At 42.6% G+C, this 21734-nt stretch overlaps 1 protein-coding gene across 2 annotated transcripts in view; it reads left to right on the top strand.

Annotated features, from left to right (window-relative positions):
• Positions 1-20797, top strand: part of LOC144754385 (ectonucleoside triphosphate diphosphohydrolase 8-like) — a 325819-nt gene extending 305022 nt beyond the window's left edge. For both annotated transcript variants that reach the window (XM_078642100.1, XM_078642099.1), the window contains one exon: positions 20300-20797. In XM_078642100.1, the coding sequence (XP_078498226.1) occupies positions 20300-20482 (183 nt within the window). In that variant the 3' untranslated portion in view covers positions 20483-20797. The remainder of the gene's footprint in view (positions 1-20299) is intronic.
• The last annotated feature ends 937 nt before the right edge of the window (positions 20798-21734 follow it).

Genomic DNA, 21734 nt, shown 5'->3' with positions numbered 1-21734 from the left:
TTCACCACATCGCTAGGCACAGCCCCGGAACCCACAGACCATGCACGCAACTTGGGCGTCATCCTCGACTCCACCCTCTCCATGACCAGTCACGTCAACGCCGTCTCTGCATCCTGCTTCAACACCCTCCGAATGCTCCGCAGGATCTTCAAGTGGATCTCTCCTGACACGAGAAAAACCGTCACCCAGGCCCTAGTCACCAGCAGACTCGACTACGGGAACGCTCTCTACTCAGGAACAACAACCAAGCTCCTGAGACGAATACAACGAATCCAGAACGCCTTGGTACGTCTGATCCTCGACGTCCCCCCGACGCAGCCACATCACACCCCACCTGAGAGGCCTGCACTGGCTCCCCGTCAACAAGAGGATCACCTTCAAACTTATTATCCACGCACACAAAGCACTACACAACGCCGGACCTACATACCTCAACAACCGACTCAGCTTCCACATCCCCACCCGAAGCCTCCGCTCAGCCAAACTCGCCCTCGCCACAGTTCCTCGAATCCGAAAAACCACCGCCGGCGGCAGATACTTCTCCTATCTCGCCGCCAAGACCTGGAACGCTCTCCCTACCCGCCTATAACAGACTCAGGACCTGCTGGCCTTCAGAAGACTTCTCAAGACCTGGCTCTTCGATCAGTAGTGCCCCCCCTAGCGCCTTGAGACCCTCACGGGTATATAGCGCGCTTTAGAAGTGCATTGCTTGATTGATTGATTGAGATGCGGTGTTGAAAGTAGAGACAAACACTGGTTTGTTAGATCTAGGCCTGGTTGTTTTCGAAAGGAGAGAGTCACAGTCAGCATTAAACGCCCTTTTTCTACTTGTGTGAACATTAAGCAATGTCATCTCCACATCTCAGCTGGACAACTTTGATCTTACAAACTCTGCCTGCCTGATCTAGACATCTGACCCGCCCCCGCCGATACCTGACTGAGTTGTCGTACCTACCTCTGCCCTCTCACCTCTTGAAAAGCCATAGAATATCCTGAATTTTAGTAGGACCTCCAGGGAACCCCTATTGCACCTTGATCCATTTCACCATTTCCTTTTTTCCCCCTCATTTCCCTTTCTTCTTTCTGCTGGGTTTCATCTTTTCGCGCCCCTCCTATATCTTTGACCCCCCACCCATTTGCCTGTTTAACATTGCACCCATTTGTCATGCCCTGGTTGGCACAGGTGTTCTGTTGATGTCTTAATGGCTCTGAGTACGGCCGAGGTAACAGGAACTTACGTTGAAACTGTATCACTCACTTTGGGCTATTTTAGATTAATCCTTGTTAGTGCAGTCAGATTGTCTTTGGCAGTGCCATTGTGTTATCTTTGACCTCGCCATTCTGCCCTCTTTAGCACTCTAACATCTAACTCAATCATCTTTATCTGCTACTGTTTTTAAAATGTACTAGGTGGCAGGACTGAGATTTTCTTGACAAGGTTATTGGGATTTACTTGGTATTTTTATTGCCCATTCATGACACTATACTCAACCTTTGTTTGGATAGATTCGTGGTATAGAAACGTCATAAACATATATACACACACATATTTTAGATCGATTTGCCACGACTACCTGCCTTCATCTCGGAGTACAAGCGGGTTTTATGCCATTGCAAGTGGAATTTCTTTATCAATCATAATTATGTTGTTATTATCAAGCCTTCCTTGCAAACAGGTATTATTTGGTACTGCTGTATATTTGTCCTTGGTACTGTTATCAAACATTCTTCATAATGTCAATACAGCTTTGGTATTCCATAGCATAGCTGCATTGTTCATTCCCACTGTAACAGACCTAACATTAACATTACTATAAATAAATATTATGCCACAAACACTTCTTTGCAATGCTTTGCTTAGGGTGTATTTGAAACCAGTGTTTTTATTATTTTTCACAGACCTTTTAAGAGTTACGGATCAGATTTTCTTTTGCAAGAAGAGTACGGTTTTGTTGAGCATAACAATACATATTTCCTGGCATTAATGCTATGCTTCAGTTAGCATGCAACGCTCGTCCTTAGACATGTAATAACACCTTCTAAGGGGTGTTTATATTGTTCATGACCTTTGTAAAACAGCTCTGCTCGACATTACAATGAATCAATATCAGATAATGTCACAAACGTTTCTTTGTATTGCTGTTGAACTTTCTTAGGCATGGCTTTGTTTAGAATGCAATATTACTAATGTTCTTTTTTTTTATCCCTGTAAACATTTACTGTACATAATTTCGACTTTGCAAATTAGATTCTGCTTTTATCACTGTCAGAACTTCTTTGCTAGTCTTTTGCTTCGGGGACAATATAATGAAGCATCATTGAGCCCAGCAATCAAACCCATTATTCTTCCTTTGATGCTGGTTTCAAAGTCTCTTTGGCATTGTACCATAGCTTTATTTACTATTGTACTAGGCCTTTCTTGAGAAATGGCAGCTACCCTTCTCGTTACATTGTTATTTATTCCAGATTACTCATTGGTAATCTTATTACTCCGATTCCTTCTTCCTCGCCCTAGGCTGTCACTTATAAGGAAGACACACCCTTCCAAAGCTCCAAAGTTCCAAAGCACATCACATTGTCTCTTTTTACTATCCCATCTCTCCAGCCTCACATAATAAAAGGGTTTCCTACACATGATGCCTCCAGATTACCATACACAAGCTTCAAACAAAGCTGTGCCCATAAGTAGGTACGGAAAGAATCAAAGACCTGGGACGAGGAAGAAGGAATCAGGGTAATGATGTTACTTTTAAATTATTCTGGACAGTAACTCCTTATCCCCCTTCCTCATCCCTGTCTTTTACTTAATAAGGCCATAACCAAGGCTTTCCAGCAACACCAAACCTGCACAAGTATAAAAATCAAGTACAATACACCTAAGCAGAATTAAAAATCCCAAATGATATTTAATTGTTTAATATTTAGCTCAAGTCAACCCTAGTTTGAGGTAGTTGACACCACCCAAGGGCCAAAAGGCAATCCATCCTGGAAATCCGAATTAAAAGATAATTATTTGCAAAAGCCTAAGGAGAGGCCCAAGTTGCTGTTATACACGTCATCCATAGAGACACTTCACTTCTGTCAAGAAAGTAGCCATGCCCTTCACTGGACCATCCTGGGATAGATTCAGGCAGCCCGCAGATATGCCAAGGAGATGATGGGACTGATCTAATGACTCAGTGTTCCAAATGAAAGCTATAACCCTGACGTGCTGAACCAAAGTTCAAAGTAAGGGAGCAGTGAAAGTTAAATAGATATAGCTTTAAAAACATCTAATGTATGTCCTCTTCCTCCTTAATTCAGGATTCTGGTAAAACACAGGAAGACTCCCTTCTGACTTATGAAAACTATGATCCAATTTAGAAACAAACCCAGGACCTGCCCTCTAGACAATACGGTCAGGAAAGATGCTTAGAGTTTGAATAACTAATACACCTAATTCCACCAGACAACTAGCACACACGACCACCACTAGAAAAAGACTTGAAGGACAAAAACACCAGAGAAACTTTCTGCAAAGGCTCAAATGGAGCAGTTTCTATAAGAAAGTACAATAGACAAATGCCAAGGAGGAGCATCTTTCCTAATTGGATGATAAGCTCACAAAGAGCCTTTAAGAAGACTAGCAGCCAGCGATTCAATAGCCCGCAAGCCTTTCCAAGGTTCATTTATCTAAATCCTGTAACAGAATCCCACTGAACCTTGAAAGTAGCGGGGACAACCTTAACTCAAAACGATCTCTCTCAGAAATTTTAAAATTAACACGTAAGACTACACAGAACAACGGATTTGTCCCACAATCACACATGAAAGAAGACCCTTTCCAATGGTAACTGCAACCTCATCTGAATGCCCAAGCTTTCTCAATCCCCTCATTTCAACCACCACACCACAAGATGCATTCTCTAAAGAGAGAACATTGAGAGGGGGTAAACAAAGGGGGGATGATGGCATTGGAAGAATCTATTCTGGTTTGGTTGACATTTGGAAAAAATGCAAACCATGACATGCAAAGCGAAAATGGGGCTGATGAGATCATTATTTGGGTTCTTGTCTGAGGAAACTTCACGGCCGGGCATTGCTCCGCCGCAGCGCCGCACCAGCCGCAAAGGGCCGGGCCTTGCTCCGCCTGTCTTCCGGCCGGGCTTGGCTCCGCCGGGCCCCTCCCACCACCAGTGACGCCCACAACAGCGCCAGGAGGCGCATAAAGGCAGCGCCAGTGCTAAGTCCAGCGGGGGTTCTTGTCTGAGGAAACTTCACGGCAGGGCATTGCTCCGCCGCAGCGCCGCACCAGCCGCAAAGGGCCGGGCCTTGCTCCGCCTGTCTCCCGGCCGGGCTTGGCTCCGCCGGGCCCCTCCCACCACCAGTGACACCCACAACAGCGCCAGGAGGCGCATAAAGGCAGCGCCAGTGCTAAGTCCAGCGGGGGTTCTTGTCTGAGGAAACTTCACGGCCGGTCATTGCTCCGCCGCACCAGCCGCAAAGGGCCGGGCCTTGCTCCGCCTGTCTCCCGGCCGGGCTTGGCTCCGCCGGGCCCCTCCCACCACCAGTGACGCCCACAACAGCGCCAGGAGGCGCATAAAGGCAGCACCAGTGCTAAGTCCAGCGGGGGTTCTTGTCTGAGGAAACTTCACGGCCGGGCATTGCTCCGCCGCAGCGCCGCACCAGCCGCAAAGGGCCGGGCCTTGCTCCGCCTGTCTCCCGGCCGGGCTTGGCTCCGCCGGGCCCCTCCCACCACCAGTGACGCCCACAACAGCGCCAGGAGGCGCATAAAGGCAGCGCCAGTGCTAAGTCCAGCGGGGGTTCTTGTCTGAGGAAACTTCACGGCCGGGCATTGCTCCGCCGCAGCGCCGCACCAGCCGCAAAGGGCCGGGCCTTGCTCCGCCTGTCTCCCGGCCGGGCTTGGCTCCGCCGGGCCCCTCCCACCACCAGACACGCCCACAACAGCGCCAGGAGGCGCATAAAGGCAACGCCAGTCCCTCGTCCCGCGGGACGCGCCGGGCGAAGCCCGGGCAAAGGGCGGGCCCTCTGTGGCCCTCAGAGGCCTGAGGAGACTGGGCTGCGCCAGGGACCCTGCATCTTTTTAACTGGACCTCCATTGTGTTTTATTCACGTGAGACTTTACTTTTGTACTCAGTTTTATTATATATGAGTGAGTTGTGGCTTGTACCCGGGTTTACATATTGTACATATTGTCTAACAGCTTTTTAGGATGTCGAAATCTAAAAGTGATAAACCTGCAATAGGTTCTGGCACTATTGATAATTATATGGTGAAAAAAGTTAGCCAGATAAATAATGAAAGGCGTGCCTCTCTAGGGAAGGGCATTTCGACACTGGATTTGCCAGCACTGTCTCCTCCTAGGTTGACCATAGAGGCTGAGGCAGACATGAGTGGAGGCACCAGAGCTGAATCGCAGACACCCATCACAGTGTGTGTTGAGGTACACTCAGACCAACACATCCTGTCTGGCGAGGAAACAGGTGAGGCTCCGCCTGTTATCAGGCCGGTGCGAACCTGCAGGATAGCACAACAAAAACGGGGCGGGAAACATAGTACTATAAGAAGGGATTTGGATGGGAAAGAAGCACATAGCCCCGTTATAAACCCTTTTGTGTTTACTGGTATTAATGATAGTGGTCTCAATTTAAACTCTGAACAGTTTGCTTCTTTTATTAAAAATTTGGAAGCAAAATTTGCAGTGAAAATAGAGGAGATGATCAAACCACTGGCCAGACAGATTGAGACCCTGGTCACTGAAGTATCCAGGTTGGGCGGCCTGGTGTCCGCACACCTGGCTGCACCAATTAGCGGTAGGGTTAACGCTGTTGGAAAAGGGCAGGATAGGACGAAGGCAAATGACCATCAGAATACTTGCAAAACTGTTGCTGTAGCTACCACTGTGAACGAGGCACTAAGTACACCAGTCGTCCCAGTAGCACCTGTTTCGCTGATACAACCCAATCTAGCCCCACGAAGTGGTCCAGCCCCTAGACCCTCCAGGAACAATCGATACCTGAATTTACCACCTGACTGTGCACCGTTTGTGGCAGTACTGACTAATGTTCCATCTTGTGGTACTCATCCCGCCTCACCTTATGATGAATCTCATGCATCATTGAAAAATAAGACAGTGGCATGGCTTAATAACAATTGCGGTTTTCCCATTTCATACTCAGATCAGATAATGGCAGTAAGGAGGGTGAACTGGGTAGGCCCGTCCAAAAAGATGGGCAATGGGGATTACATTGTCGTACATTTTAAACATCCCCAGCATGTGGCAACTGTCCTCTTAAGAGCATCCTCATTAGTTTACAATGAGAAAAGTATTTGTGTGCGACCAGTGGGGTACTTTTATGCACATCTGTGCAAATCAACCCCCCAACAAAGGATAACTAGGCGGGTGTTTGAACCACAGACTCCAGTTATGGACACACAATTCACCTATAACATCACTAACCCATGCAGGCCTGGAAATATGGATGTAACCTACAACAGGATTAACAGGACTAACAGCGCTGGACGCTATCACCATGGGTCTATTGTCAACACACAGAACAGGTATGAGGCCCTGTCTGGACTTGAGATGTGTGATTGACAGGAGGTACCTGCGGCTCAGGGCACTGTGGCTTCAGGTGAACCTATACATATAGAGAACCCACAGGATATAGCTTCTGGATGTTATGTTGTTTCATGGAATATTGCGGGCTTGGCTGCCAAAATGGCTGATGTAAATTGGGTTAACTACATTAAGCAATTTAAGATTATCTGTCTTCAAGAAACTTGGCTGGTGGGGTGTGATTTGTACAAGGCCTTCTATGTGCCAGCTACTCCATCAAGAAGGGGTAGGCCAAAGGGGGGGACTTGTAATTTTTGTTTCTATTTTAGTCACATGTAAAATGCGTAGAATTGAATCACAGCACACTGGAGTGTTGGGCTTAGTTTTATATGGAGAAAACTGTCGGGCAGGTTTGGTGAACTTTTATAATGCAACTCATGATAGTGCAGGCTCTAACCAAATTTCTGTATTGAATTATTTCATCACCACTTTCTCGAAAGATCTTGGTCATAACCTTATGATCATGGGGGATTTTAATGTACATCCTTGCGGTGATCCATGGAAAAATGCGTAACAGACTTGCATTGTGAACGTATGGGAGGCATACACATGGAACATACTGTGGACGGGGAACTATGTAATGACCTGATGAATAATTTTGACCTCTCATCGGCAATGACAATCAGGGACCCGCTAAAAAGCTTTGATACTCCTACTTTCAATGGGCATGGCAGGGGCACCTTTATAGATCATATGTTAGTCTCTCTGACGATGCAGATTTTCCTGGATTCATTCAGCATTGAGCTGAGCGAATTTAGTGATCATAACCCTCTAACAATCTGTCTAAAGGGACCCTGGGTTAAAAAGGGAAATCAGATCGCCAGCACAGGTAGGCTGTGCACAACAGATGGGAGGAGGCGACTTAAATGGTCTATGGTTACCCCAGATCTTCTCTACAAAAACATCGTAGATGAATGCACTGAGGATATTAAAAACTGTACCCTTGAGGGGGGGGGAGCCTAGATAAGTTCTAGCTGCTTATCAAAACTTATCGGAGAAGGTGTCAGACTTACTATCACTCCCCGTTAAGAACATGGTGAAAGGGGGTCCCTGGTGGTTTGACCGCGACTGTACCAAAGCTGCACGTAATCTTAGGCTTGCTTTGTCAGCCACCCCGAGAAACCAGGAGGGTGTAAAACTTTATAGAAAAGAATATAAGGCTGTCATCGCATCCCGCAAGGAGTTTTTAAGAAGAGAGGCTTGGGATGAAATACTTGACCCCTCCACCTTAAACTGTAGCACCAAATTTTGGGCGCTAGTAAAAAGACTGTTCTTGGTAGAAGAACCGGGTGATGGACTAGATTGCTGCATAACTAAGGAGGAGTGGGAAACTAATTTTAAAAAAACTGTATTATTCAGCGGACCCTGTAATAGTTGATCCTTTCCCTAATGCTAGGGGAGGAAAAATTTAATTTGATAAGAGTGAAGTAATGGATGCCATAGAGGGACTAACAGCCAGGAAAGCCCCTGGACCTGATGGAATTCCACCGGATCTTTATAAATCAGATCCAGGTTTTTGGGCACCAATTTTGGTAGCTGTATTTAATGCTGCCGCCACAGTGGGCTGTCCCCTGTCGTGGGGATTGTCAACAATTGTCCCTGTGTTCAAGAAAGGAGACAAGGGCAGCCCCCTTTGTTATCGCCCAATTTCACTAATAGACTCTATGGTCAAGATTATGGGGAGAATTTTACTGCAGCGCTTATCAAGCTGGACAACTGACAATAATATTATGTCCATTTCCCAATATGGCTTCTGTGAAGGCCGTTCCACCATAACACAGTGCCTTAACCTGTTCCTCATATTGAATAAATACACTGTTCTACAGAAGGGAGCCGTCCACCTTGCCTTCATGGATCTGTCATCGGCCTTCAACTGTGTTAACAGGGGAAGGCTGTGGCAGACCATGAGGGAGAAAGGCGTGGACATAGGGATTGTGGACTTTCTGGTGGAATTGCACAGCGACACCAGAGCTAATGTTAGGTTTTCAACTAATGGGGAAACCACTGGTAATTTTAACATCAAAAAGGGAGTGCGTCAAGGTTGCATCCTGGCCCCATTTCTTTTTAATTTTTACATTAATGACTTAGATGCTGCACTACAGGAGGTAAAATCAGACTGCCCCAGAGTTGGCAGGCGGGGTATTCCTGTACTTTTATACGCAGATGATACGGTTTTAATCTCCAGAACAGAAAAGGGTCCCCAGGCACTTTTGAAAGCTTTTAATAACTTTATGATTAAAAGAGACCTTTTGGTCAACAATTCCAAATCTTATATATTGCATGTTGGCCGTCAACCACAAAAGAACTTTATTTTTAAATTAGATGATGTCCTGATCCCCATCACTCAAACATTTTCATACCTCAGTGTTGTATTTGACACAAAGCTTAGCTGGGGCCCGCATCTGGCAAGAAAGAAAGGGGAAATGACAAGGGTAAATGCCTCTATCTTTAATTTTGCCACTAAATTGGGGAAAAAGCCAAATACTGCTATGATGAAACTTTACAACGCTAAATCGATAGCTACCGCTGTTTATGGCAGTGAGATATGGGGCTATGTAAGTGGTGCACAGTTACAGGTTACTGAAAATAATTTTTTAAAACGTCTTCTCTGTGTCCCAGCTAGCACATCGAATCTAGCGGTACACGAAGAATTGGGAAGTCAGTACCTATCTGATATATTTGCATTAAAACCACTGTAATGTTGGGTAAAATTGTGGTTAAATCAAGACATTCCGCTAACCCACCTGATAGTGCAAGACCTTGTATCTCAGGAGAACTCAAAGTGTGTGCCCTGGTTAAAATACCTGAAATCTCATTTTCTAAGGCTTGGATGTATGAACTTGTATGAAAATCCTAGTGGGATAGTAAAGGGTGATGTGGCAGCAATTAAGCGGGCTTTTTACATGGACAGGAGGGCCCAAAGAGAAGAGGTTGAGCTTATGAAACCTAGCGTTAGGAAATATGTCATATTAAAAACCTGTGACACTATGGAACAGTACCTAACATGCTCCCTTACTTCTCATGAAAAAATTTTGTTGACAAGGTTCAGGTTTAACATCTTCCATCATCTTTTAATTAGACCAAAGTCGGACATTTTTAGTAAAATTGCTGCTCCCTGTGGCTGCGACGGGAAGTCTCCACAGGATATGCTGCATTTTATATTTTTATGTAGGTTTTATGAATACCCTCGAAAACGTTATCTTGTCACCCTTTTAAAGAAATTAAATTTTAAACAAATAAGACCAGCACTTGTGTATCTGCAGCTTTTGCACAGTGATAGTGTTGTTCATGTGATTGAATTTTTAAAACTGACTGTCAAATTGAGAGAGTGCCTAGACCAGTGATTATATACCTCTGAAGGATGATGAACTTCCTACTGATTCAATATGTATGTTGTTGTAAATTTAGTACTATTTGCACTTTATCTGTGATTTTGTCTACTCACTCATTCATGGAATATGTATAACATGTCTTTTAGTAATCGTGATTTTAACTGTGAAATGTCTAATTGTATTTTACCTGTGTACTTTTATGGATTGAAATATATCCGAAATAAAGTCTCTATTGAATTGAATTGACTAATAAGGCAGGTCAACAGTCTGGTGATTACAGGAAAAGGAGGAAAATCAAACAAGAAACTTTTCACTGAGGTGTGAGGACATTCACTCCTCTCTATCTGATACCTAGTGCAAAACCTTTGAAACAGATCTATCACTGGAGGGATGAACACACACCTCAAGAAATACATTTTGAGAGATACAAATATTCTGAGACAAGGGGTGCACTGGACCTAATGAATCGGATTGAATAATGCCTATTCTATTTATGTGGACTGTTTTCCATGATAGAGCATTTTCTTCTGCCCAGAGCCCTAATAAAACAGTTTTGCCCAATCAAGATGTTCTGACAGAATGGAAGGCCCAAGGCGTTAAGGACAGCTCTCAGTTCCTTCCAGTAGAAGGATCACTCCTCTCTGTCTTTCTCCCATACCACTTGGTCTGGGAGAGAGCAGAGAAGTATACCCCAACTATAGCCGAAGGTGTCTATGGTATAACTACTGGCATTGGCAATCCTCTCTAGGTGGGATGAAACCGGCCACCAACACATCTCCTGTGTAATATCCAGGAATACTGCTGTTATATTGATGAGGTAATGGGTACCACCAGTGTAGAATGAGCCTAGACACTGGGCCTAGATGCAATCAGGGAACACCAAACACCTTGGAGGACAACAGAAAGATGGGGAAAAACTAGAGAGTTTCGAGACTGCCCTATGAATACAGAAAGTTCCCTGACCCAGGGAAACTTCTGCTGACCATATCTCAATCTCAAAATACCTGCATCTAAATTTTGGATTAAGTCATCTGCCAGGACAGGAGAGATCATCCACAGCATTGCCAGATCAACATCTGAAGAAACCAATAAATTGTAGATACTAAACACGAGTCAGCCTGGACTTGGCTGTGTTGATCAGGAATTTCAGTGAGTCCAACAACTGGGATCACCTAGTCACCCAGATACTGCTGGAGACAGATTCCCTTCTTGTGAATTACTGCCAGCACTGGAGCGGGGAACTTGGGAGCAGATTTCAGTTCATAGAACAGAACCTAGAATGTGAAATTGGTTGATATCCCTGTAAACAGTAAACATTTCTGACATTTCAGATTGTGCTGTAAAGATCTTCAAAGGTGCAAGAATGGATAGTCTATAGTGTGCCCATCATGAAATGAATTGTGTTTGAATTTTGTCACTCTCTTCTAGTTGATATTAAGTCAACCTGTTCCCCAGTGTTCTTCATAACTAAGAAGATATAAAGAATACTCCTAGACCTCATTCCTTCTGGGGAACTGAAGCAATGGCCTTTCCTGTCTTCAGCAAAGACTGAATTCCCTTCTTAAGAGTTAATACACCTGATACTGGCGAAGAGAGGAGAATTTGCTGCTATATCATTCCTGAACAATCCCCAGGACATCAAGAGTCTGAAATTATATTTTGCCAATGGTGAAGAAACCTCTTAATTCTGATACCCGATAGGTCAGAACCTAGAAGAATAATCTTTTAGAAATGAATGGTCTTTGTTGAAGGATGATAAACAGCCTTGGAAGCCTGACCCTCTTTCAATACCAGTTTGATCCTCAATGGGAGTGTATAGCAGCAGAATGATGATGGTATTGATGCTGGACACTTACAGGCTCCTAATACATTACAACTCTTAGTACATCTGGTAATGAGTAACACATGTTTTTGATTCTTGAAGGATTTATTTAACATGCCATCCAAATGAGAGCCAAATAAATTGCAAGCCAAGAAGAGCAGACAACTATTTCAAACCCTCTACGTTCTGGTCTTGATTCCTAAAATGACAATGGCCACTGATGCCAGCACCTGAAGAAATAAAATTGAGCTAAACCGCGATTGCAGACTAACCAATTACAGAATTTATATTGTGATCACTACAGAGCGAGCCACACGTGGAAGTGGTTTTGGAAGGTTAGACATGTAAACACTTTCTAGATGATTGCAAAAGAGGGTATTGTTTTCATCGCAGGTGCAAATACAATTACATGCTTTGAGCAGAGCCCGATTTCTGAAAGATGAACTTTGAAGAAAAAGTGAATCATTGCTATGAATGGCTCAAGAAATAAACAGTAATTGGGCTAGATTGGTCCTCATTTGACTTTGGCAGACAAGGCACTATAAAATAGGGGGAGTAGCCTGTTCGCAAAATTGTCAACCCGCTCTACTCAGAAAGGTGGTCTGTCATGATTCTGCTGGCAAAAACTGTATCCTGATGGCCTAACAGACTTGGAGCTTTTGCCGTGAGTGCCTTACTCCTTCCGCCCTATTTAGGGTGGACTTTCTGATGAACCCTCATTTTTATGTTTAGATCCACCAAAGAAAGTCTTGCGTTTCTGAACTGAAAACTAAACTAATGGCCCCACGCCCTGGGAGAAACCTCTAAGGGCCATATTTTTTTTTTAACGCCATGAAACATGGCAGCCAGTCAGCAAACCTTTGATACCTCTGTGACCGCTGTGCCAGCAGCTTCTCGGAAGGCAGAGATCTCTGCCTGGGAGGCTGTGATCTCTAAATATGGCAGATTTAGTCTGACTGAGCCGTAGAGTGTATCACCTCTGCCTCCCTGGTGGGTGGATCACTGCCCACCAAAGTCTAAGCTAGGCGAATAATTTCATATTACGGAATTAAGTGTTCTATGCACCATGCATGCCTGTTTGAGTATCATTTCTGCCTCCAATGGACAGTTATTTGAGTGTGATCAATAATGTAATGTTTTTGGACCATTTAGTTCCTGAAACCATGCTGGATGTGGAGTTTTTACATTCAACTAAAAAAATAAATGTGGCTGATCAGACTTGTGTCTAGTCTAACATTCAATGATATGGTGCGTTAAAGAAAAAAGTCATGCATTCAAGCAAATTAAGTGAATTTAACCAAGAATGAGCTGAAATGAAGCAGCAACCCAGAAATGAAGGTGGGACATCCATGCCTGAATGTCCTCAGGAACCTGGACCAGTAAGATGATGTCATCTGGTGAGGAGATTTTCACATCTAGCTCAAAAGGATCTGCATAAAAGTTGACATATTGGAGTTTCCCAAAAAGTAATCAAGAAGTTCCATAAGCAGATTGAAAAGAATCTGGGAGAGAACAAAGCTTCGAAGAATTCCTTGTTGCAAAGCAGAGGCTGGAGTAGGAGATTTCTATTTGTAACTATGTCATTGAAATATATATTTTCCTTAACTTGTGAGTAGCTATTACAAGAGCAGTGGCATGCATTATTGTGTACTTTTATCTACTCTACAATATTGTGTATTTTGAATAATCACACTTTTTAGTATGAGTCTGTGCAGCTTGTGGAAATTTTTTCTAAGGAGCTTTAATGAAACTGTTGTGCTTGTCTATTGCCGTCTTACTGTGTCTCGTGGATTGGAATGCTCACTGTCGGAATCCTTCCTTGGTTCTGTGGTGATGGGTCATTCCTGGGAGACGGTTGGGACGAACAGCAGGCAGAGATCCCCGTCTCCTTAGAGAGCTAATAATAAATTCCCTAAGAACCTTCCTTCTCGTCTCCGGATCTTCTTACCACATTTTGGCGACGTTTGCCTGTATTCCCGTCTCCTTCAGCTCTCTATTAGCGGCGGATGAACCCACGGATGCAGCACGCTTAGTCCAAGCGTTACACCGAACCTTCTATGAGCAACTTTTCATCATTGGTAATCTGGGTGCTCAACTGAGGTACTGTAACTTGTCATTTCCGGCTACTTCGGCTATTTATTTCTGGATTTTTCACTTATGCGCAATTGAGCTTTGTACGCTCGTGCCAACGATCCTTCTCACGCTCGAGCCGCTCACGCTCACGCGGTTGCTATGTTACTTGAAAGACGCTAAGCCTGACTGATTCTCTACATACGTCAGTACGTCAACGTGACTCAATTTTCTTGCATCTTTTTCTCGCTTTCGTGAAAAGCAAATTAAATTCTGACAGTCATTTCTATTTCTACGCTGTATTTTACATACGTATACCTGCAATTTGTCATTTCAATAACTACGCTGGATTTCTAATACGGTGATCTGCACACCTTAGCAGATTACACTTCCAAAGCTTGTCAGTACATAATAATTCTATCTTCAACGGTGATTTGCACACCTTCTCAACAATTCATGACCAGATTTATTATTCGTGGTGATTTGCACACCTATTCAGCAAATCACCACTGGCTTCATTATTCACGGTGATTTGCACACCTATTCAGGAAATCATCATTGACTTCATGATTTGTACATCTATTCAGCAAATTACCACCGGCTTCATTTTTCATGGTGATTTGCACACCTATTCAGCAAATTACCAGTAGCATCATTATTTACGGTGATTTGCACACCTATTCAGTATATTATTCGTTATTCTCGTTGTGCATTTTCTATCAGCTTCCACTCTACTTTCAATACACGCCTTGCACAATTTACTTGTTTATTCAATCACTTCACTTTTTCGTTACCATATTGTTTTTATACATTTTATTTTATTATTATGGCTCCTTCACAAACTATTACTCCTCCACCTCCATTTTTAGCTGAAGGCGATACACCTGATAATTAATGGGAAGAGTGGATTGGCATTTTTGAAAATTATTTGGAAGCTATAGATGGTCTCAGATTCCAAGCATCTAGAAAAAAAGCCATTTTATTAAACTCTTTAGGCAGAGCTGGTCAACATGCCTTCAAATTTCTTCCAGAAATCATTGGTGCTGATGGTGAACTCCTTGATAATCCTTTCATCGAAGCTAAGCAAAGACTTGCAAATATTTTGGCAAACAAGTTAACATTGTTATGCAACATCATAAATGTTACACTTTTCCTCAAAAAGGCAATTAAACTGATGACCAAATGGTTACTCGATTGAGAGAGTTATCCCTAAAATGTCATTTCGGCAACATGTCTGACCAATTAATTTGTGACCAACTCATTGTGCAGTGTAAAAATAAGAGAATGCAAGAAAAATTATGGGCTGCAAATAATCCTTCCTTACTTGAAGCCATCACCATTGCTAAAGTAGTAGAAGAATCCGATAAATGCAAGAAATGCGTTCTTTGGAGCTTAAGAAAGAAGAATCTGTAAACGTAATTTCCAAGAAAGATTCACCAGTGAATCTTGAAGTGAAAACTAAGCAATCTTTGAAGTCAAAACCAAGAACATCTAGTGACTACAAAAGCAAATTCAAAGCATGTTATAGATGTGGTAGTGTGAATCATGCTGCGGAATTTGCTGGTTGTTTTGCAAGGGATAAGTCTTGTAAGAGTTGCGGGAAAAAAGGTCATCTAAGTGCTGTTTGTAATAACCCTAGAAAGAACAGAGTTGCTTTTGTTGATGATGAAACCATTTCTTCTGATTTGTCTTCATGTATTGAAGATAGCCCTTCTGGCACCTTACAAAGACCTAAAGCGACATTCACTTTGAATGGTGTGTCTCTATCCCGGTTGGTTGATCCAGGCTCTATGCTTACCATAATTCCTTTTTGTATTTTTAAAGAATGTTGGCCTGATCACACTCTATCTTTTCCCAATGTCTCTCCTAAAGGCTAAAGTGGTAAAACCATTGACATTAAAGGTGTTATGGAAGCCAAATTTGAATATAAAGGTAGACATTCTACTGGCAAAGTTTATATTTCAGATGATGGACCGGCAATTCAAGGATGGACACAAGAACATGACTTACACATAATTACTGATCGTAGATCTTCCAAGCATGTTTTGGTCATTGAAGATTATCCCAGTCTTGATTCAAATTTGTCTAAATTTCAAAATATTTTTCGTTTTGAATTAGGGAAACTGTCAGGGTACACACATGAAATAAAACTTAAGAAAACTTAAGAAGGGTGCCATTCCCGTCAGACATCTCCTCAGGAAAATTCCCATTTCAGTCCGTGAGGTAGTCAAAGAAATGTTGCTTGATATGCAAAAGCAAGATATTATTGAAAAGATTGAAGTCTCGGAATGGCTTTCTCCGATTGTCGTCACAAAAAAAAAAAAGAAGGCAAACGTAGTTTTTGTGTGGACCTTAGATCCCTAAATCAAAACATCATTGTTGATAGTTTTCCTCTCCCCAACATCTCTGAAATGGTTTTACTAATGGATAAGGCAAAAGAAAATTCAAAACTCGATCTAAGATCAGCCTATCATCTGGTTGTTTTGAATCCTAACGCTAGAAAATTAACAGCTATTCTTACGTTGGAAGGTGTATAGCAATTCAAAAGATTATCTTTTGGCCTAGCCTCAGCAGCTAGTGTTTTCCAACGTATGATGCATCACATTCTTAAAAACTTCACCAATGTTCATTATTTTCAAGACGATATCCTTATCTCTGGTAAAAGTCTTGCTGAACACAATGTTACATTGGATAATGTTTTGGATTCTCTACAAAATGTTGGTCTTACATTAAGTAAAGATAAATGTTGTTCTAAGCCAAACAAGTAGATTACTTAGGGTACACCATTTCCGAAGCAGATGTGCAACCTAAAGAGGATTTGTTGCATGCCATCAGAGATGTAGCAACACCTACCACAAAAGATCAATTAAAGTCCTTCTTGGGGCTAATAGAGTATTATTCAAAGTTTGTAGATAACTTTGCACACAAAACTTAGGATTTAAGGCAATTGTTGAGGAAAGGTGCACCATTTTCCTGTGACACACTGCAAGAAAATGCTTTTCGGAATATCAAAAGTGAAATTATCAATGCTGGTATTCTTACACCATTTGAATCTGGGAAAGACACTTTCATTACTGTTGATGCTAGTGCTCTTGGTATTGGTGCAGTTTTGTCTCAGAACAAAATGGGTGTCGAGAAACCTGTTGTGTTTGCTTCGCGTACACTCAATAGTTCTGAAAGAAACTATGCAGTCATAGAGCGTGAGGCTCTGGCTGCAGCTTGGGGTGTGCATTACTTTCGAAAATATATTTGGGGGAACTATTTTACTCTCAGAACTGATCATAAGCCTTTGATTAGAATTCTCAGGCCGGGTGGTGCCGATAACGGTTCACCTCGCTTGATGAGGTTTGCATCGAAATTACAGGTGTTTACTTATAAAACAGAATATATTACTGAGTGGATAAATGTTCAGGCAGACTGTTTAGCAAGACTCCTGTTACCAGAGAAAAATGTTTTTAATTTTGATGAGAAGGTAATTTGCTTCATGGCCAGCATTGATGATGTGGGTGTGGATGAGTTCAAATCAATTTCTAAAGAAGAATGGCATCAAGCTGCTATTGATGACTCGGACTATTGTGAATTAGCTAGTTCTATTCGTTCAGGATGGAGACGTGAAGGCTTAGTAAAACCATCCTTAAGCACTTATGTTAAAGTACAAGAAGAACTCAGCATTGGAGTTTCAGATGATTTGATATTAAGGGGTGAGAAATGTATTCCTCCTAGTACTCTCAGAAGGAAGTTTTTTTCTAGCCCACGAAGGACATCTTGGGCAAACCAACACTACTAAACGTTTAAAAAGTCAATTTTGGTGGCCAGGCCTTGATGATGACGTCAAACGGTGGGTTGAAAATGATTCCCTGTGTAGAGGAAGTGAGAAACAATTGAAAATCAATTCCAAATGTATGGGGTCTATTATTAGCAGTGATGGTCTACCTTGGGAGAAAGTCTGCCTTGATTGTATCGGTCCGTTAGAATATGTCTCAGATGATTTGCGTTTTGGTGGATGTTTTGTCTAGATGGTTTGAGGTAAAAAGTTTAAGAAATATCACCACTCTCACAGTCATTGAAAGTCTTAACTCTATCTTTATGAGAGAAGGTTTTCCACACACCCCAATTACTGATAATGGCACGCAATTGACTTCTCGCGTCATGCGCAATTATCTTCAGCACAATGGTATAAAACACATGTGTACGTATGACTAGAGTGGTTAAGGAAGCAATTCAATTGGCTAAACAAGGCCGGTAGAATGTTCAAAAGTGTGTACAAGACATGGTGTGGGCCCACACCACCACTGTGCATAGCATTACTGGTGAAATACCTTTCAGGCGAATTAGAGGCAGATTACCAAAAACTAAATTGACACCTTTTTGGATGCATGAATGTGACACTACAGTTACAAAAACTAAACGTTTTGGTAACATTGAAGTTGGTGATTTAATCAAGATTAAGTGTGGCAAAAGAGAGAGTGGTCCGAATAAATTTTCAGACCCCATGAAGATAAAGGAAGTTCATAAGTGGCATGTGGTTCTTGAGAATGGTCAGAAGTGGAATTTTCGAAGGTTGGCCTTGTACAAGAAAAATGACGATTTTTCTCATTCAAAGGTTATCTCACCTCATCTTGTCAAAAAGAAGGGGGTGGGTGGTTGTGTTAGTGATGTTGTTATCAAGCGACACTTACCTGCCAGGTTGTGCCAAGTACCAGGAAAATTTGATGACTTTGTTCTGACTTAATATATTTGCATTTTCATTGTAGTACATGATACTATATGTGATGTATATATTTAATTTCAAGTTGCTTTTCATGCACCATATATGGATGTATTCATATTTATTCTCACAATGTTTTGCTTCATTTGCTTTGGTTTTTTTTCTTTTCTGTTGTTCCATTTATTATGACGAATGGGGATATGTTGTACTCGTCTATTGCCGTCTTACCGGGTCTCGTGGATTGGAATGCTCACTGTCGGAATCCTTCCTTGGTTCTGTGGTGACGGGCCATTCCTGGGAGACGGTTGGGACGGACAGCAGGCAGGGATTCGAGAGCTAATAATAAATTCCATAAGAACCTACCTTCTCGTCTCTGGATCTTCTTACCACAGAAACCATGAGATCATGTTACATTTTTTATCACTAAGGAAGGCTAAAAGGCCAGTAGTACCCGATGTGCAAAAATAATGATGGACTCGGATGTGGCCAGAGTAATTACCAGTGGCTGAGATTAATTCAAGCATTCTTTCCATCACATTTTTGTATGCTACAGTTTCAAGACCTAAGTTGGATGGGTTTGCCCAGACGTGGATCTTGTGCACACTGTGCCAACGGAAACAAGCTATACTCGACTGATGAGGCCTGGTCTTAGTTCAGGAGTACTTGGCCTGGAAGTTAGGGCTGGAGTGTTTCTACTGGAGCAGGGACAAGACTTGATTTGCTTTTGGCTGGGTCAAAACTGAGGCGGACTGGGGTGTGGCCCAGTAACTACCAGTAGCTGAAACTAGTTCAAGCATTCCACCCATCACGTTTTTGTATGCTTCAGTAAAAACTGATGCCACAGAGCAAGGCAAAACAGCAAAACATAATGTGACTTTACTTCTTCCCTCATGTCTTACCTTCTGCAAGGTTGAATGTATTTAGTAACATAATGATCAACAAAACACTTTGGACCTCATTTATGAGAAATGACGCATCTCTGCGTGAAAGCAGCGATGCGTCACTTTGCGACATACCTGATGCGTCATATTTAATGTATGACGCATCATGTCGCAAGGAGTTACAGATACATCAGTATTTCTGACGTATCTGTAAGCGCAAAAGTGACGCATTGCTGCAGTGTGTCACAAAAGTGACGCAACTCCAGCAATGCGTCCTTTCACATGGGGCAGGCCCCATGTGAAAGGGCCAGCGACAGTCTTACTCCTGTTGTTAGGCAGGCACAAGATTTTGACGCAGCGGCGTCCTAGAAGTGACGCAGTGAAATCTCATAAATTTGACTACGACACTTCTACGAGGCTTTTTGCGGGGGAACACCCCCCTGCATACATTATACCTGACGCACGTATAATGTAGTGCAGGGGTTTACAAAGTGACGCACCTGCTTAGATGCGTCACTTTGTAAATAGTGCGCAACAGGAGGCATGTTTTACGCCGCTGATGTGTCACAAAAAGTGACGCATCGGAACCGTAAAACTGACGCAAAGGCCTTTTGATTCTAAGGTTGTTGCTAATTTTAAAGATCTCACCCAAAAAATATTGCACCATTCAATTATAGGAGAAGCGCATGACCTTCTATAGAAATAGCAAGATGCTTTGAGATGTGGATTAAACATTTCAAAGAATTACAATTCCCGTATCAATTTACTCAGCCATTGCGTAGTATAGTGGTGGTACATTGCTAGGATGTGAATCACAGTCAAGGTGCCTATTATAAGCACTAAGGTGTTGGTTTTTCTTCTTTACAGGTGGATAAAACTAACATCGGCTGGACTTTGGGTTACATGCTGAACTTAACAAACATGATTCCAGCAGAGGCTGCTGTCAACGTACATGGGCAGGAGTACAGATTCTGGAGGGCCGCCATCTTTTTTATTGTCTTAGCCCTATCATTGAGTGTGATCATGTTAATAATTTATATGAGATGTTAAATTCTTTAAAGCAGATTTTGCTACATTATGGGTGGGGAGGTAGTATTGAGTGTTGGAAATGTCAATTATTAAAGCCACTGGCAGGATGGACATGAATAGCATTTTAGAGACTCACTGCTATGTAGCTCACCCGGCTAATGTATCAGCTTAGAGGTGGTGTGCCAAAGAATGCAGATAATTACCCCAATGGGCTGACTCATTAGTTCATCCGTCAGAGAGATATGAAGTGAATACCACATCTGTTACATGGTAGTGAGATGAAAACGCTCAAAAGAACAGGCTAATTGGAAAGTGTAGAGATACTATTTCAAGGTGTACAAAAACACATTCCCTAATTGGCCACAGTTTTACAAGGCACAGTTTTGAACGCCAATATTTATGTGCTTAATTTGATATCAAGACGATAGCTGAAGTCAGGTGGTATCACTAGAGAGAATATGCTGGGAGGGCAATAGCCTGAGAATAGACAAGAGCTAGGATGTCTTTGACAAATGTGTATTCACTACTTGGGTGGCAACTGGAGCGGTAGAAATGGGAGCCTGTCTTCGTAAGATGGCCTCCGTGTCTTTCACTGCCTGACCAGAGTACTGTGAGGATAACAACAGTAGAAAAAGGGAGAAAATACATGGAAGAGAATATATAGACAATCAAGAACATCCCTGTGTTTAATGTGCATGTTATTTATACCAGCTCAGCGTGGGGCACACAATGTTGTCAAAAAGAAGCTCAAGCGAGCGTGTTCTATGATAATAGCAAGTAAGCATCCGTGTAACACTAACTAGCAATGGGATAATAACATCGCCATTATTTTGCCTAATGGTACTCATGTAATCAATCTCTGGAGAATCTCAGGCTCAGTGGGAATGTGGAGATGAACACCACTGGCTTTTAGATTGCAGGCATAGCTCAGCAGCAAGTGCTTAGCACACAGATTGTATGGAATGTCAATGATGATTCATTTGGGACCACTAGCTCCAGTTTTGTGTTAGTGCACAACGAGCCCCATCCCTTTACTTGAAGAATTGATGCAATCTGTGCAAAGAGCAATTGGCCAAATATAATTGTTGTAATGAGGTTATTATTGTTATTTAGTCATGTATCAGTAATGTCCTTAAGGTGCTCCTTTGAGGGGCATTAGAATACCTGAAAGTTTTTTGGTTGTCCTGGGAGCAGTGACATTCCAATCTCTGACACATGTGAGGAGCTGGCAAAGAGAGAAGTACTGCTCGATATTTGTGATTAAATAAACCAC

The sequence above is a fragment of the Lissotriton helveticus genome, chromosome 5_1 (genome assembly GCF_964261635.1).
Source record: "Lissotriton helveticus chromosome 5_1, aLisHel1.1, whole genome shotgun sequence".
In the NCBI taxonomy this organism is placed as follows: Eukaryota; Metazoa; Chordata; class Amphibia; order Caudata; family Salamandridae; genus Lissotriton; species Lissotriton helveticus.
Note: the sequence above shows the minus strand (reverse complement) of the source record. Positions and strands in the feature narration are given on the sequence as shown.